The sequence below is a fragment of the Engraulis encrasicolus genome, chromosome 1 (genome assembly GCF_034702125.1).
Source record: "Engraulis encrasicolus isolate BLACKSEA-1 chromosome 1, IST_EnEncr_1.0, whole genome shotgun sequence".
NCBI lineage: Eukaryota > Metazoa > Chordata > Actinopteri > Clupeiformes > Engraulidae > Engraulis > Engraulis encrasicolus.
Window position 1 is genome coordinate 17796879 of NC_085857.1, and position 17500 is coordinate 17814378.

The following is a 17500-nucleotide window of genomic DNA, read 5'->3' on the forward strand; positions in this document are numbered from 1 at the left end:
ACTGAGGTGAAGTTCATTCACGCCTACAAAGTAGGCCTAATATGTGCACTACAGTGTGTTTAAATAAACAAAGGCAATACATATAAAAGCATACATAACGAATCAATATCTTCATAAAGGGATAAGATGTGCGTAAAGAGACACAGGGTGTTCACGAGAGAATTCTCTTCACTGTTTGACACTTCACGTTTTTTTAAAGGGACACTGTGCAGGAAATGGTCAAAAAAGGTACTGCAACTATGCCTCTTATTGAAATTGGGCTGAGTATTGCCAAATTTGATCTTTACATAAAAGTTTACTAAGTATTAAACAAATATTTTCAAGTCTGGTCCAATTAGACTCATTTTTGCAGCTAAAAATGGCTATTTTTGGAAATTCAAAATGGCGGACCATGGAGAAGATCCCCCTTTTCATGTATGAAAAGTGCAATTTTTCCAGTCATAATGAATACTTAGAATTTGATGCTGGTGGAAAGTATTCATGAAAAAGGTAACATTAGTGAATGGGCAGCATGAATTCTGGAAATAAACAACTAGAAAAATCTCACACAGTGTCCCTTTAATGGTATTGCAGTTCATGCACAAAGGCAGTTAAACAAAGCATGATGTCGAAAAGTTATGTTTTTTTTTATTGTGTTGTGCTTTTCAGGAGGAGGTGTATGCCGCCACCACTAAGAACCTGATTGAGGGGGTGATCTCTGGATACAACGCCACTGTCTTTGCCTATGGACCCACAGGTAGAATACTACTTGAAGTGCATTAGATTTGCTACGTTTACGTGAGACATTTAATTCCAAATTAACTCCATTTAATTATGAATGAAGCTTATTTCCGCTTTAAAAGCGTCATGTAAACACTTCTCAATTCGGAAATAAATGAAAGATCAAAGGAAAATCGAGGTAACTATTTAATTTAGAATTATTAATTCGGAATTGAAACTGTCATGTAAACATAGCAATTGTTGCTAAGGTTTTGATGGTCTATCACCAGAGTTCAAGTTGGAACAGATGCTTTTACTATAAACACACAATGTGGCATACTGCATACTGTATGGAAGTTTCATTCTTTGATCTTGAACTAGGACGTACTGTAGGTGCTGTCAGAATGGTGTTTTCTGTGGTTTGTGTTTTGCCCTGAATACTGGGCCAGTCATTCTGGATTCATATGGGTTACCTCAGTGGTGTAGTCTACTTTTTAAGGTGGGTATACTGTATATTTGAGCATTTTTGAAGTGGGTATACTGTATATATTTGTGGATCATGGATGGATCAAAATAATGGATCAATCAATTTTAAGTGGGTATACTGAAATCCCTGAAATGTAGAAGTGGGTATACTCCGTATACTCGCGTTCTACGTAGACTACACCACTGGGTTACCTTGAAATTTGTGTTTCCCCACCCCCCACTCCTATCATCACCACCAAAGACACTATAGAGAAGAGATATATATGCGGAGCCTTGTTAACTAACAGCCCATCCCTCCCTCACTATACCACCACCACTAGGTGCGGGTAAGACCTACACCATGCTGGGCATAGACTCGGAGCCGGGCATCTACGTGAGGACCCTGAACGACCTCTTCAAGGCCATCGAGGCCTGTAAGGACGACATGGACTGCAGCGTCTACATGTCCTACCTGGAGGTGAGGAGGAACTCGACATCAGCCAGTCAAATGTATACAGTCTGGCATCAGCCACTCAAACATAGAGAAGAATAAAGAGTAGAAAACTTTATTAATCCCAAGGGAAATGAAGGTGTCTGTTAGTTTACGTAGAAACATACTGTAGATACAAGACATGCTCAAAGACCTAATGCACATAATTGCACATTGCAGTAAACATATGGCAAAAATCTAAGTATAGCAAAATACAGTTTCGCATCAGTCACTCAAGCATACGCAATTTGGGATCAGCCAACCAATCATAATATGCAATTTGGGATCAGTCACTCAATAATATTATGCAATTTGTATATGATTTCTGCGCCAGAGATGGAGCTTTGTTTAGCTCTATTCCATTCCATTTGTTTCTTTTTTTATTATTATTTTTTATTATTCTGTTCTATTATATTGTGGCAATTCAATATTTACGTCCATTCAAGTGAACGAACCCAAGAAAAAAGCAACACGTATCATGATTCATAACCTTACGAGTTATCCATTCATATTATGCTATGTATATTAGCACACATGCTTTAGCAATGGCATTACACATCATCCCAAAGAATGCATACCCCTTACCTGTCCAGATCTACAATGAGATGATCCGTGACCTGTTGAACCCGTCCTCTGGGTTTCTGGACCTGCGGGAGGACGCCAAGGGGGAGATCCGCATCGCTGGCATCACAGAGTTCTCCACCAGCAATGCCAAAGAGGTCAGCACTGATACGCATGAACGGCGTGACGTGTGACGTGTGCCATGTGCGTTACGCCCTTTTTGGGGGAAAACATTGGTGGGAAAGCCAATGCAAGTCAATTGGTGGTGTTGGGAAAGAATAAACGATAGACAAGGACCTGTAGACTAGCATTGTTCACACTCAACATGCTGAAAACTTGTTGTGTTGCCGGCTGTTCAAATGATATTTACAAACAGCCGTGGCTGAAGCATGGACTGTGTTAATTTAGGCTAACCGATGTAGCATGTAAGTTAATGAGACATTCGGTTTGTTTTACCCAAAAAAGGGGTGTAACGGACATTCACGAGCAAAGTACCTGGATGGCCGTTCATGTGTATTCTGACGTAGTAAACAGGGCAAGAATAACGACACAGCAATAAGCACAAAAAACAGGAACACACCTTGCAAAACACTTGCAAATCACTTGCACAAAACGCTGTTCATATGCAGATTGGTGATGGATATTTGATTTAATCTCTGGTTGTACACAAGTGTGTGCTAATATTGTGATCTGTCGTGCAATGTATGTTATAATTTGTGTTGGCCTATTGCTTGTGCTTCTAGACTTAAGTCTAGTCTTAATTTCATTCGGAATCGTAATTACAATTACTCTACTCTACTCTACTCTACTCTACCAAACTAAACATCAACTAGATGTATTGACAGGTGGATTAGAATTGGCCTCTAAGAAGTTTGATTCATTGTTTTTGGCTCGACCCACCTGGCACTGTAAACTTTTCAAGACGAGTTCTTGAAAAGAACAAGAACTTTTTGTCATCTCATTTTAGAAGTTGGTCTGATTACCTCAGAGTTCCATAAGTTTTTTTTACGAGCACTACAACACTGATTAGAAATGACAAGTGTTTTCATCACGCCCCAAAAAACTCCAAAATAGCAACCAGCCAGCTAATTAGCCCACAATGATTAGCACTCTAATTGTAATTAGCATGCTAGTTGTAATTAGCCACATTCATCAGAAGTATAATGAGAATCTGTAAACTAAAGGTGTGCTGCTGTGTGTGTGTTTTGTTGTGTCTCACACCTCCACACCATCGCTCCGTTTTCCCCACCATCCAGTGTTGCCAGATGTACGATAATTATCGTATTTGTACCATCATTTTGTCCATTATGTCCTCTGTAATCAAAAAAACATGATGTACGATAATTTCAGAGTTGTCATTCAGTTCATTTAGATGCCTTGAAACGACAATTAGGGTCTTGGGCGATAATTTCCTCCCAAAAAGCCCCCAAAAAATGATAATCTTGAGGTTTTGGTACGATAATTTAGCTTTTTCCATCTGGCAACACTGCCACCATCCAAACATCATTCGGTGTGAAATATTGAATGTGGCGTCTGAGATGATGATGAATTATTAACCTCTTCATTACCACTGCAGTGGCCAGGATGGGGCTCAAGGTGGCGCCGATATGCATCATTTATGCCTATGTCCCCCCTCCACCTCGCCCTGCATCTTAATATTTCTTTAATTATTTTAGGAACAGGGCCAGTTGTTTGAAACTGAAGTTCGGTGGTGTGTGTGTGTGTGTGTGTGTGTGTGTGTGTGTGTGTGTGTGTGTGTGTGTGTGTGTGTGTGTGTGCGTGTGTGTGTGTGCGCGTCTGTGTGTGTGTGTGTGTGTGTGTGTGTGTGTGTGTGTGTGTGTGTGTGTGTGTGCGCATGCATATGTAGAGTGCGTGCGTGCGTGCGCGCGTGCGTGCGTGCGTGCGTGCGTGCGTGCGTGCTGCGTGCGCATGTGTGCGGGCGCGCGTGTGTGCGTGCAAGTGGGTGTTTGAGTGTTGGGGTTAATTTTTTGGAATGGTTCCAGCTGCGAGTAGTGATTGGGGAGAGTTCACCCAGAGGTTGATAGTCCTTCCTGGCTGGATGGCTCGGTTGGCTGGCTGGCTGACCGGCCAAGTGAATGAGTGGAGTTGGCAGTGAAGTTTTTTGGCTAGCGTCTCAGATGGCCGCACTTCACTTCAAGGTCAGCAGGGTTTATTTTGGCTGCCTCCCCTGCTGGCGCTGTCTGGAGATGAAACTAAAGACTAAATCTAAAATGGCTGCCAATCAGTGCCTGGGGAGGGGTCCGGGCTCAGGGGGCTCACGCGGTTCAAAGTGCGAATCAAATGCCTAGTTTGGCTAACGCAAATGGTAGCGTAAAGTGGAGCCACGCAGTATAGTTGTGCGATGCAAAAAAGTAATAGTCTTCATGCATTACAAAATGCATAATTATCATGTATGAAGATCAGTTAGTATTATTAGTTTTCCGATAACTAAAGCATCATATATTTATTGTTTTATTTGTTATTTAAATAGTTTTTTATGTTGATCGGAGGATCAAGCAGCATCACGTCAAGGTCACAGGTTTTTCTTTTGACTGCCTTCCCCAGGGCTGGACTGGGGGAGAAATATGGCCTGATTATCATCGACTTTCAAATATCTTGACCAAGAGCATAATAATGAACATTTCCCAAATGGCATTTCACAAATGTCCTCCCTTGGTTTGCTAATGATTGTTTGCTTCCCAACAAAGTGGGAGGAGTTCCCGTATTTGCGGGAACTCAGAAAGTACTTGCATTGCTCTTGACCTGATTGGTAGCAACACTGAAGCTGTTGCGTCACTAGGAGGGCACGGCCTGGCTAGGAGAAATAGGGCCTGGGCACTTCTGACTTAAAGGGGCCCTGTCATAATTAGCGGCGCAGAACTGATTCACCGTTGGGCCCCTCACCCCTGTGGGCCCCTATTTTCAGAAATGTAAAAAATATATATATATATTTCTGAAAATAGGGGCCCACAAGGGTGCGGGCCAACTGTGAACTGCCCGCTATGCCAGATGGCCAGTCCAACCCTGGCATCCCCTGCTGGTGGGCTTTGGAGATGAAAAAAATTGAATCATTTAAAAGCCCAAAGCAGAAATCAAAAGTGCTTGGCCTGGCTGAGTAGCATGTGGAATTGTCACTTCTACACGGAGGCATAACATATGGAACTACATTTTTTACACATTCTAAAATGAATTAGTGTGAGTTATAATACTACTAGTTTGCTTGGAATTATGGGCAATGTAGTATTTAATTGTTCTTCTACTTTATACAGATTATGGCACTGCTGACCAAAGGCAACAAGCAGCGCACACAGGAGCCCACGGCAGCAAACAAGACCTCCTCCAGATCACATGCTATACTGCAGGTACACACACACACACACACACACACACACACACACACACACACACACACACACACACACACACACACACACACACACACACACACACACACACACACACACACACACACACACACAATATATCCATGTACTCCAGTTTTTTCTGTAAATATTACTCTCTCTCTCTCTCTGTCTCTGTCTGTGTCTCTCTCTCTCTCTCTCTCTCTCTCTCTCTCTCTCTCTCTCTCTCTCTCTCTCTCTCTCTCTCTCTCTCTCTCTCTCTCTCTCTCTTCTGTGTTTGAACAGGTGACGGTGAAGCAGAAGAGTAGGGTGAAGAACATCAACGAGGAGGTGAGGATGGGCAAACTCTTCATGGTGGACCTGGCAGGGACCGAGAGGGCCTCACAGGTACTACAAATACAATACTGCACTGTGTGTGTGTGTGTGTGTGTGTGTGTGTGTGTGTGTGTGTGTGTGTGTGTGTGTGTGTGTGTGTGTGTGTGTGTGTGTGTGTGTGTGTGTGTGTGTGTGTGTGTGTGTGTGTGTGAGTGCGTGCGTGCGTGCGTGCGTGCGTGTGTGTGCGTGAGTGGGTGAGTGTGTGTGTGTGTGTGTGTCGGTCTGTTTGTAATTGTGTGTATTACAGTCATAAGAGACAAGGCAGACAGTGGTGTGGTATCATAACACTTGACTGCGGTATTGTATGTGTGTGAAGTGGACCTGACAGGATTGCAGAGTTTGGCGTGCGTGCGTGCGTGCGTGCGTGCGTGCGTGCGTGCGTGCGTGCGTGCATGCGTGTGTGTGTGTAATAGACTCTGTGCCCCTCTCATCTCCTCTCCTCTCCTCTCCTCTCAATTCCTCTCCTCTCCTTTCCTTTCCTGTCCTCTCCTCTCCTCACCTCTCCTCCACTCTTCTGTCTTCTCCTCCCCTCTCATCTCCTCTCCTCTCCTCTCCTCTCAATTCCTCTCCTCTCCTTTCCTCTCTCTCTACCCCTATACTATCCTCTATGTTATTCCCTATGTAATTCATTTCCTTATCTCTCCTACTCTCTTGACTTTGGCTTTCTGCACTGTCTCATCCCATTTCATCCCTTTCCTCTCTTTTCATCTTGACTTTGTCCTCCTCTCCTCTCCTCTCCTCTCCTCTCCTCTCCTCTCCTGTCTCTTCTCGCCTCCTCTCCTCTCCCCTCTTCTCCTCCACTCTCCTCCACTCTCCTCTCCTTTCCTCTCCTTTCCTCCACTCTCCTCTCCTCCTCTCCTCTCCTCTCCTCTCCTCCACTCTCCTCTCCTCTCCCCTCCTCTCCTCTCCTCTCCTCTCCTCTCCTTTCTTCTCAGACCCAGAACAGGGGGAAGAGGATGAAGGAGGGGGCCCACATCAACCGCTCCCTGCTGGCCCTGGCCAACTGCATCAACGCCCTGAGTGAGAGGGGCGGACGCCAGTTCGTCAACTACCGCGACAGCAAGCTCACTCGCCTGCTCAAGGTGTGTGTGTGTGAGAGAGAGAGAGAGAGAGAGAGAGAGAGAGAGAGAGAGAGAGAGAGAGAGAGAGAGAGAGAGTTTTTCACATATATTTCTGGGCTTTTTATGACAGAACAGTTATAGAGAGAGGCAGGGAGAGAGACAGGGAATGTTCGGGAAATGACCTCGGCATCGAACCGGGGTCGCCGGTGTAATAGTCGAGTGCCCAGCCGATTGAGCCATGGACGGGCCTGAGAGTTTGTGTTTGTGTGAGTGAGAGAGAGAGTGAGAGACGTGGACGCCACTTTGTCAACAGTTTGTCTATCGTGACAGCAAGTTCACTCACCTGCTCAAGGTATCCTGCAGAGTCGTGTGTGTGTGTGTGTGTGTGTGTGTGTGTGTGTGTGTGTGTGTGTGTGTGTGTGTGTGTGTGTGTGTGTGTGTGTGTGTGTGTGTGTGTGTGTGTGTGTGTGTGTGTGTGTGTGTGTGTGTGCGTGTGTGTGGCTGACAGTTCATCAGTGACACGGGATTAGCAAGTTCCTCCGTCTGCTCAGGATTTAGGCTACAGCACCACAGATGTGAGTGAGGCCTGGTGCAGTTTGCTACTGGGAGTGATGTTTTAGCTTTCACGCAACCAGGATGACACACTATACGATCTTGCATAATGTGCTTGATTGAATGAGCACTACCATATAAGGTGTGTGTGTGTGTGTGTGTGTGTGTGTGTGTGTGCGTGTGCACGTGTGTGTGTGGGAGTGCGTGTGCGTGTGCGTGTGTGGGAGTGCGTGTGTGTGTGTGTGTGGGAGTGCGTGTGTGGGAGTGCGTGTGTGGGAGTGCGTGTGTGTGTGTGTGTGTGTGTGTGTGTGTGTGTGTGCGTGTGCGTGTGCGTGTGTGCCGTGCACACGTGCGTGCGTGCGTGTGCTTGTGTGTTTGAGTGTTTGTATGCGTGAGAGACAGTGGGCAAAAGATGTTTAGAGTTACTTCATTCAACCCGTGCGTTTCTTTACTGTTATGGTGGGCAGGTATCTACTGGTGTGTGTGCGTGTGTATGTGTGTATGTGCATGCGCGTGCGCATGTGCATGTGCATGTGCGTGCGTGTGTTAAGGTGTTGGTGTGTTGATCCTTGTCTAAACCCATCGTATTCCCAGTGTGGCTCCTTGGTCTTGATCATGTTCTAATCCCAATCTGATGGGATTAGATGGAGCTGATGGGTAATCTGCTCTCCCAGTTGATCCACCATCTTGAACTATAGTTTCTTGTGGGATGCCAACCCATAGTCTCACTCTTACTGTTTGTTTTCAGGGCCGACCGGAACGGTGTCGGTGCCTGCACCAGTTACGATCGGCACTTATTTTAAAGGATAACTTCTGAAAAATGAAAAAAGGTCTTTTTTCATTTTTCAGTTTTACAATATTTTGGTCAGCACCCTTAAAAGGAAGAAAAAAACTGTTGGGTGACGCCTGCTCCAACCCTTATGAAAGGATAACTTCTGTCAATTTCAACATGCAGTTGTAATGCTCACACTAGCCTGGACTTTTCAATTTGGGAGAATTTGGTCTTGGTCAGTGTAATGGGGGCAGCTGTTTGTTTACATTTAAAAAAAAACATCTTGATTTATTCCCAAAAAGAGCCAAAAGGTTATGCAACATCAGCAGACAACTAACAAACAGCGATACCTTTTGGGAGAATATTTAGAGTAGGTATGTTAAGAATTTTTAACATGTAAACAAAAGCTGTCCCCATTAGAATAGCTCAGATCTCGGAAAGGGCTGAGCCGAAAAATGCAGCAACACCAGGTACTGACAAGTCAAGGGTAGCGTGAGCAATACAACAGCATATTTGGCTGAAAATGGCTGAAGTGGTCCTTTAAGTGCTTACATGCAAACCACCCACGTTCATACCGGGCTCTGAACTTGTCATCACGTGACCGTGGCTTACCCGGATGAACCTGCTGATGTCTGCGTTGTCGTCACAGATCGCAGAGACAAACCAAGTATTTTTCGGTTCACAATTGCAAACTAAATTTCTGGTTTGTGAGCTCAAAGATGGCGCAGCTGGTTCGCGATTAAGTGTAAGAACGGGCACCGGCACGGTTCTCAGTCGGTCTGAACGCGCCATCTGTGGTGTTGTAAATTCCATTTTCAGTGTTATAGTGATACTGTCCCATTTTTGGAAATAAGCTTATTTTACACCTCCCCTTGAGTTAAATAATAGTGTTTTACAGTTCTCCTGTACTTTCAACCGTTCTCTGGGTATGGCAGTGCAAATTTTACCTCCAAGCTAGCAGTTAACATTGAGTCCTATGAGACCAGCTGGCGGCTAACTGGTTAACTGCACTGCCATACCCAGAGAACGGTTGAAAGTACAACAGAACGGTAAAACCCTATTATTTTACCCAAGGGGAGGTGTAAAATAAGCTTATTTCCAAAAATGGGACAGTATCACTTTAACTTTCACAAAAGGTATAGTTACACTGTACTGCCTTTTGTCTTGAGTCTTTAGTCACAAAACCAAAAAATGCAATACCCTTACCCTTACAGAAGCTCTTAAAGGTACACTGTGCAAGATTTTTTGTTATTTATTTCCAGAATTCATGCTACTCATTCACTAATGTCACATTTTTCATGAATACTTACCACCACCATCAAATTCTAAGTATTCCTTATGACTGGGAAAATTGCTCTTTTCATACATTAAAAGGGGGATTTTCTCCATGGTCCGCCATTTTGAATTTCCAGAAATTTACATTTTTAGCTGCAGAAATGACTGTACTTGGGCCATACTAGAAAATATTAGTTTATTACTTTGTAAACTTTCATGAAAATATCAAATTTGGCAATAGGCAACCCAGTTTCAATGAGCAGCATAGTTGCAGTACCTTTTTTGACCATTTCCTGCACAGTGTACCTTTAAAATGTACTGTGATCTCTGATGGATGGGCATTATCACTATGAATATGACTTGTCTAATATTTAATGGGTAACACTTTATAATAATGGATGCAAATATAAAGACTTAATAAATAATTAACTATTGATGAACAAAACATTAACAAATGTTTGTAAATGACTAGGAAATGTAAACAAATGTTTGTACATGACTAGGAAATGTTATGTTAATATCTTATATTAATCAAACATTTACAAATTGCTTGTAAATGAATAAAATACTCTGTTATAAGGTATGTAAAATTGTGTATATATTATTTGTAGATATTTTATAAAGCATTAATAAAACTTAGTTAATGATAAAAAAACATTTGTTAATGTTTCGTTCATCATTAGTTAATTAGTTACTAAGTCTTTACTGAGCAGACATTATTATAAAGTGTTACCATGTATGTAAAGTATGTTTGAGATCGATAAGACGAACAAATTTGCAACAAATTGCAAGACAGATAGAGTAAAAGAGTCTCTAACCAATATATTCATCAGCGGTCCATACCCAGTCTCAAATGCTTAAAGTGGTGGTTCGCTATTTTAGACATTAAGCCCTGTTTGTGTGACTTCTGGGGTGAAGTAGAGATGTTCTCATCACAATTGTGGTGCTGAACGGAGCATTTGGGTATTCAAGACTGCAGCGGGGTGGTGAAAAGTGATGATGATGAGACTTAGATCAGTGATTTTTGGTCAGGCGTACCTGTCAGAAAACCGTTGAGATGGCAACAACAACAATGATAAACCTAATCTTTTAGTATCAAATTGTAGCCAACTTAATCTTAGGAAAAGTCACCAAGGTTCGTTGTCATAGCTTTAGACCCCCCCGGTCTGGATAGGGTTAACCTCACAGCAGCACCTGATCAAGACCCCTGATTCATCCTTTTATCCTATAAGGAGTCATGCTCCTCCTTTCTCTTTATCTTTCTCTCTCTCTCTCTCTCTCTCTCTCTCTCTCTCTCTCTCTCTCTCTCTCTCTCTCTCTCTCTCTCTCTCTCTCTCTCTCTCTCTCTCTCTGTTCCTTTTTGTCTCGACTCTCTCCCTCTCTCTGTCTTTCTGACTTTGCCTGCCTCTCTCTCTCTCTCTCACTCTCTCTCTCTCTCTCTCTCTCTCTCTCTCTCTCTCTCTCTCTCTCTCTCTCTCTCTCTCTCTCTCTCTCTCTCTCTCTCTCTCTCTGTGCCCCTGTCTCTCTCTATGTCTTTATCTCTCTCTCCCACACTGTCACATGCAGAGAGAGAGAGAGAGAGAGAGAAAGATAAACAGTATCCTGTCTGTTAATCCAATAAGCATTGGCTGAGTGAGTCCTCTGTTTGCCTGTCTCCCTAAGTCGACATGAAATCTGAACCAAAGCCATGGTCTCGTCCTCAGACTGACACAGATACTGATAGTGTGGCCGTGCACTGCATACACTGCAGACAAATGCAATCACCAAGCTTGAATGGGACACATGTATACAATGTGACTTGTTCATTTAGGGAGACAATAGGCAATCACACACACACACACACACACACACACACACACACACACACACACACACACACACACACACACACACAGTGCAGTGTGTGCGTGTGTGAGTGCATTCGTGCGTCCACATGCGTGTGTGTGTGTGTGTGTGTGTGTGTGTGTGTGTGTGTGTGTGTGTGTGTGTGTGTGTGTGTGTGTGTGTGTGTGTGTGTGCAGCAAAAGCACAACTTGTTAGTATTTCTCAACGGGGGCGGTACAGCCCCCCAGGGGGCGTTGGGGAGCTCTAGGGGGGCGTTAAGAAGGATACAGCTGAGAGGTGGCAGTGCTTAGTTGCCATGGGGGGGGCATTAGTCCATTTATTTTTTAATACTAACGGCTGTGATACATGTACGTAAATTCCACCCGCTCTCAACCTGCTCGCTCGCCTCGCGTGGTGACGTAGCATCGTTTCCCGGTCAAATTAGCTTAGCTTAGCAAATGCTGTGGTCAAACAACCGTCCCCCTTCAACCACAAACACTGTATGTACAAATAAAAATGATGAAACAGGAGCGAATATATTGGTCACCTTAACCCAAGTGTCATTTATTTTAAAACCATCTGTGAAAAACGATCGGCAGATTTGACACCACCGAAATCAAAACAGCCTCCATTTTTTAATATCCCAGTACTGCTGGTGACGCACGTGACGTCATGGCGTTGAAAGGTCTCCCATTGGTTAACGCCTCGCTCGCCCACCGCCCGCCACCCTCGCTTCCCTACGTCACCACCTGTCGCCTCGCTGCCGCGTCCCAACGAAAAATAATGGAACGCCACGCTTCTACCGCTTTGGAAGCGCCCATGTAAATCAGGCGTTAGGGGGGCGTTGTCAGGCCTATGATGTTCAATGGGGTGTTGGGAGGCTTGTGATGAGGCCATGGGGGCGTTTGTTTAAAAAAGGTTGAGAAACACTGTGTTAGAGTATTGTCTGTGGACTGTGCTCTGATCTGGTGTGTGTGTGTGTGTGTGTGTGTGTGTGTGTGTGTGTGTGTGTGTGTGTGTGTGTGTGTGTGTGTGTGTGTGTGTGTGTGTGTGTGTGTGTGTGTGTGTGTGTGTGTGTGTGTGTGTGTGTGTGTGTGTGTGTTTTATTTTTCCCAGGATGCTCTGGGTGGTAACAGCCGCACTGTAATGATCGCCCACATCAGCCCGGCCAGCACCAACTTTGAGGAGTCCAGGAATACCCTCGTGTATGCAGACAAGGCCAAGAACATCAAGACCAAGGTGAGCTCTTACCGGGCAGATTACAGTTCAGCAACGGCGCCTGTTGCTGATGGTCGCTAACCACTGTTGATGTTATAGATCTGCGCACGAGGTATCATGTCGTTAGCTACATTTGGTTACATAGCTACAAGGCTACAGTACAGTAGTCAGACTGCAGGCATTGTGCCGCGAGTGCTAAACTGATGGATTGTTTGTTTGTTACTTACTAATTCAGTCATTGTAGCTTCATTTATTAACACAGACTAGAAAGAAAGCGTTTGTATTCCACAGAATATTGACAGTTTGGCTCTCGTAAACTACCGGAGAACTGTGCCGCCACGAGAACGAGGAAGTAGCGAGACGACCAATCACAACGCCTTTTCTCTGCGACCTTCGCAACCGTCTGTCGCGTAGTCAGGATTTTTTTGAGGCGCGCGACGACGGTTGCAGAGCCTCTGCGCGGGGGGTGTGGTCGCGCACAGACGGTTGCACAGGCTCTGCAACCGTCAGCGCCAATAAGTATAAATTGGCCTTTACCGGGCGAATAGACCAGCCGTGGCACGATTGAAGCGACAGAGAATCGCTTCTGTGCAGCAAGAGCGATTCAAGCGACTAGAGTATGTCAAAGGCAAGCATTCCAACATTCCCATTGGCTGTGGTTACTGACCTCTACACAGTTATTGGCTGTGGCGGCTTGTCGCAGAACCGAGTCATAACTCATTTGCATAACATTCCCAGGAGTTCAACTACAAACTGTCGCTCTCGTCGTCGTCGCGCGAATCGCCTCTAGTCTCCAGAATTGCTTTTGTCGACTCAATACAAAGTCAATTACTTCCGTCGCTCGCCTCGCTCATGTCGCGGCTGGTGTATTCGCCCGGTTAGTAGTATGAAAGGGCCGCTAGGGAAGTGAGAAGGCTCTCCATCTTGCCACTGAGCAGACCACACCACATATCAAATTTGCACTTTTATGTCTCACACTCAAGGCCTCTGCCCAACAAGTGCGACTACTTACGACTTCCTCACCGCCTACCCACAGATGGTCAGTCGTGACCTAGATTTTAATATTTCTTTTGTAATGGACTGACCAAGTCATAAAATGAGCTGAGAGATGGACAAGCAGTCTGACATGATGCAATGTCCCGCAACAGATTGATATCAAGCAACATGTAAGGAATTGCCTTGCTAATTGTCTGGAGTTAGCCAGCCATATGCTGAGCCCCTGTATCACGTTTATGGGCCAGTGACGTTTCAGCAGTAGCACACGTCAGGGCGGCGCAACGACAGCCAGTGCCACTATTGTATGGATTTTTTTTGTTCGTTTGTTTGTTTTTAGTGGACTATCTATTCATTGCAGCATATCAACCACCAATTAAAGTCAATGGATCCGTGTAGCATGTAGCATGCTAGACGGGGCCATTGACTTTCACTAGCTTAGCGACATACTCCCTCTTTTAACTTGTCTTAAAACAAGACAACGGCTTACATAAAAAATAAGACACTTTACCACCTTTATAAACTCTGGCCAATGATTTTAACTGTATTAAGCCCTGTGTTTAGCCGGATCTGTATCAAGCCCCAAAATAGTGGCATACCCCTTTAATTTATGGGCATTAGATGCTGTTACTCCACCTGACGTCTGAGACCAAAAACACGTCTTTCAACCATATTACATCTGCACATCATTATGGTCGGTGACACTCGAACTAATAACCCCGCCTCTCTGCCCTTGTGATTGGTTAGGTGAAGCGGAACCTGTTCAACGTGTCCTATCACCTGGCCCAGTACACCAACATCATCGCCGAGCTGAGGAACGAGATCGAGCGACTCCGGGCCAAGATCGACGAACAAGGGCAGGAGATGAGGAGGGGAGACAAGGGAGACAGGGCAGACATCCGCGAAGTACAGGGTGTGTGTTGATGTGTGTGTGGAACCCACACCATGGCACTTTTTCAAATCGCACATTAGATGCTCTTGCACCCCTTACTTTCTGTTGACACCTTTCTGTTGCCCACTTGCAAAAGCAATTTGGCCATCCCTGAGTCCTGAATATCACAAGAAGCAGGGTCACATAAAACTTCATTAAATCATGGCTTAACTTGGTTAACATTGCACATTTCTTTTGGCCAGTTATGAATGATTACATCTTTATTGCTCCGAAGGGAATTTGTCTTGCGTTTTGGGAGTACAATGATAAACATTTGGACAGACAATTACAATAGCACACAAAGACAAGACTAGACTAAAAAAGACAAACAAAACATACAAAGTACGTAGATTAAAATAAAAATTAAAAAATGAATCCTATACACAATTACTGTAGTACAGTAATTCTGTCTGAATTTAACTTATTTAAAAGTTGTATGCTTCTAGGCACAAAAGACGTTAACCCTCTATTTGTCTTAAAGAAGGGAAACCTGTATCTAATGCCAGAGGGTAGGGGGGAGTATTCCAAGAAAAGGGGGTGAGATGGATCGTCCAATATTTTTAAGGCTAAGGTAGTCGTGTACTCGTCAGAAATTTGCCTGATAGACTTAACATGTGTACCAGTTATTTTAGAGCCTAAATGTGTAATTTTGTCCAGCATATGCCTGCTTTTAACAGAAAGACCACGTCAGAGATTCTTTAAGTATATAGAGATATGCCAACATAATAGGTTGCTATGGGCACCTAACATGACCAGGTTCCGGTCTGCCTAAAGGGGCATGTCATAATGCTCCTAGCATTGAATAGAACAGTCCTTAGGTCTGCCTAGGTCTGCCTAAAGGGGGATTTCCCCCCCTCCCCCTTGCAATAATAGAACCCGGAAACAATGGGCCAATGGAACCTCTCTCTCTCTCTACTCTCTCTGACCACGTCCCCAACACTGAATGGCAAAGGTTACCACGCTCTGTATAAAAGTGAGATAAATAATAATGTAGTCAGATATAGATATAGTAAATAGTCAGATAGTAGATTAGTCAGATATAATAACCAGTTGAATAGGGAAAAAAATCCCTCTGAATGTTGGATAGTATTTATTGAATTGCTGTATTAAAAATAAGAGTAACACTTTCTATGAAGCCCATATCTATAGCGCATTATAAGCATATTTATACAAAAGCGGATTCCAAAAAAGTTGGGACACTTGGTATTTTGTGAATAAAATAAAAATGCTGGCATTTTCAAAACATTCAATATGTTAATAAGGTAGAGCATTGCGTACAGACAAGATATCAGTTGTTAAAGTCAGCAGAATTGTTGTTTTGAGGTAATTATGTGATCATTTGAAATTTCACCCTTGCAACAAATCCCAAAAAAGTTGGGACGGGGCCAATAAAATGCTTTTTATGTTTGATAAGACTACAAATAACACAAGGGAAGATACTTAACAGTTAGATACTTTAACTGATGCCATGATTTTATTCAAAAAATAGATATTTGGATGTGCGAGACTCGATTTCAGCAGCTCAACTGATAGGTGTGTTCTTCAACTTGTTCCCCTTATTGTTGTGCTTAATATGTGGCATATCCTGACTGCAAGAGAACAATTTTGTCACCTGTTTACTCTTATGATGGAACCACATCATTGGAACATAGTAGAGATTGAAATCTGCCACCATTATGGGGCAATATCTAAAGGCGTACTCCAAAATATAATGCCTTGGTAGCTATGTATGCTGTTTAAAGTCTGTATATATCATTAAACATTCATTTTAATGCTCTACATGAGTAAGAAGACCATAACCAAGGCACCTCTGCACCCCTTTTCCGTCATATATGCTGTCTTTCAGACTGACTACTAAAACAAGCTGAAGTATTCATTTTCTTCATAACCTGGAGGGTGCATGACTCCATGATTTAAAAAAGGATGAAATATTTTCTATTCTGTAATCAGAGGACAGTTTCACATGTCTCCTAGGTTCATCTAGAATGAGCTTTGCCACTTGCAACTCTGTTTAATGTCTGCATCATGTGCTTTAATCAAGTGCTGTGTTTATGGTCATTTTTTCAACAGCTGTCATTGTTGGAGTGTCAGAGTTTGCTTATTGACGATGAGTATGTCATGATATCATAACCTGTGCAATGATTTCACAGAACTCCATATTACGGAAATAGGCCTTATATGCCTGCAATTTTGATAATTCAATCTTTCTGTGTAATAGATCAGTAATTAGTGCCTCAAAATCTTCGCTAATGAGTGCCACAGCCTTTCAGTGATGGTATTTTATTTGTGCATTCATGTTGGCAGTCAATATAGTTCCTTTTAAAATATTCTTCCTTGTGTTATTTTTAGAATTATCTAACTATACCAACATGTTTTGGCCCCGTCCCAACTTTTTTGAGATTTGTTGCATGGGTCGAATTGTAAATGAACACATATTTCCCCCAAAACAATACTTTTGCCTCCATTTAACAGTTGCTATGCCGACCTTGTGACATTGTGCATCTTACACATGGAATGAATGTTTTGAAAATGGCAGCATTTTGCTTTTATTCACAAAATACCAAGTGTCCCAACTTTTTTGGAATCCGCTTGTAGCAACTTATAATGTGCATTATAATTAGTCACAATGCATTATGTCTACTCTCATAATGCTTCATGATGTATTATAATACAATGCCTCAGGATGAATATAAATAAATAAATAACTCCCTTTTATTTATAATGCATAATAAGCTAGATGTATAGTTATAACTGTTGATATAGGCTAATACATCATGAATCTTTATGAGTGTAGCCATAATGCATTGTGACTAAAAATGATGCATGTTATAGGCCTAATTCATTATAAATACGCTCATTATGCACTATAGAATTGGCTTTAAGTAAAGTGTTACCAAAATAAGCATTAAAATGCGTATTGAC

General features: G+C 43.2%; 1 protein-coding gene across 1 annotated transcript in view; it reads left to right on the top strand.

Annotated features, from left to right (window-relative positions):
- si:dkey-26i13.8 (kinesin-like protein KIF19) overlaps window positions 1-17500 on the top strand; it is a 46561-nt gene that overhangs the window by 7322 nt on the left and 21739 nt on the right. The window contains exons 5-12 of the mRNA XM_063198270.1: window positions 649-736; window positions 1506-1642; window positions 2248-2373; window positions 5485-5577; window positions 5863-5964; window positions 6888-7034; window positions 12553-12675; window positions 14395-14560. Coding sequence (XP_063054340.1) covers window positions 649-736; window positions 1506-1642; window positions 2248-2373; window positions 5485-5577; window positions 5863-5964; window positions 6888-7034; window positions 12553-12675; window positions 14395-14560 — 982 coding nt within the window. The remainder of the gene's footprint in view (window positions 1-648; window positions 737-1505; window positions 1643-2247; window positions 2374-5484; window positions 5578-5862; window positions 5965-6887; window positions 7035-12552; window positions 12676-14394; window positions 14561-17500) is intronic.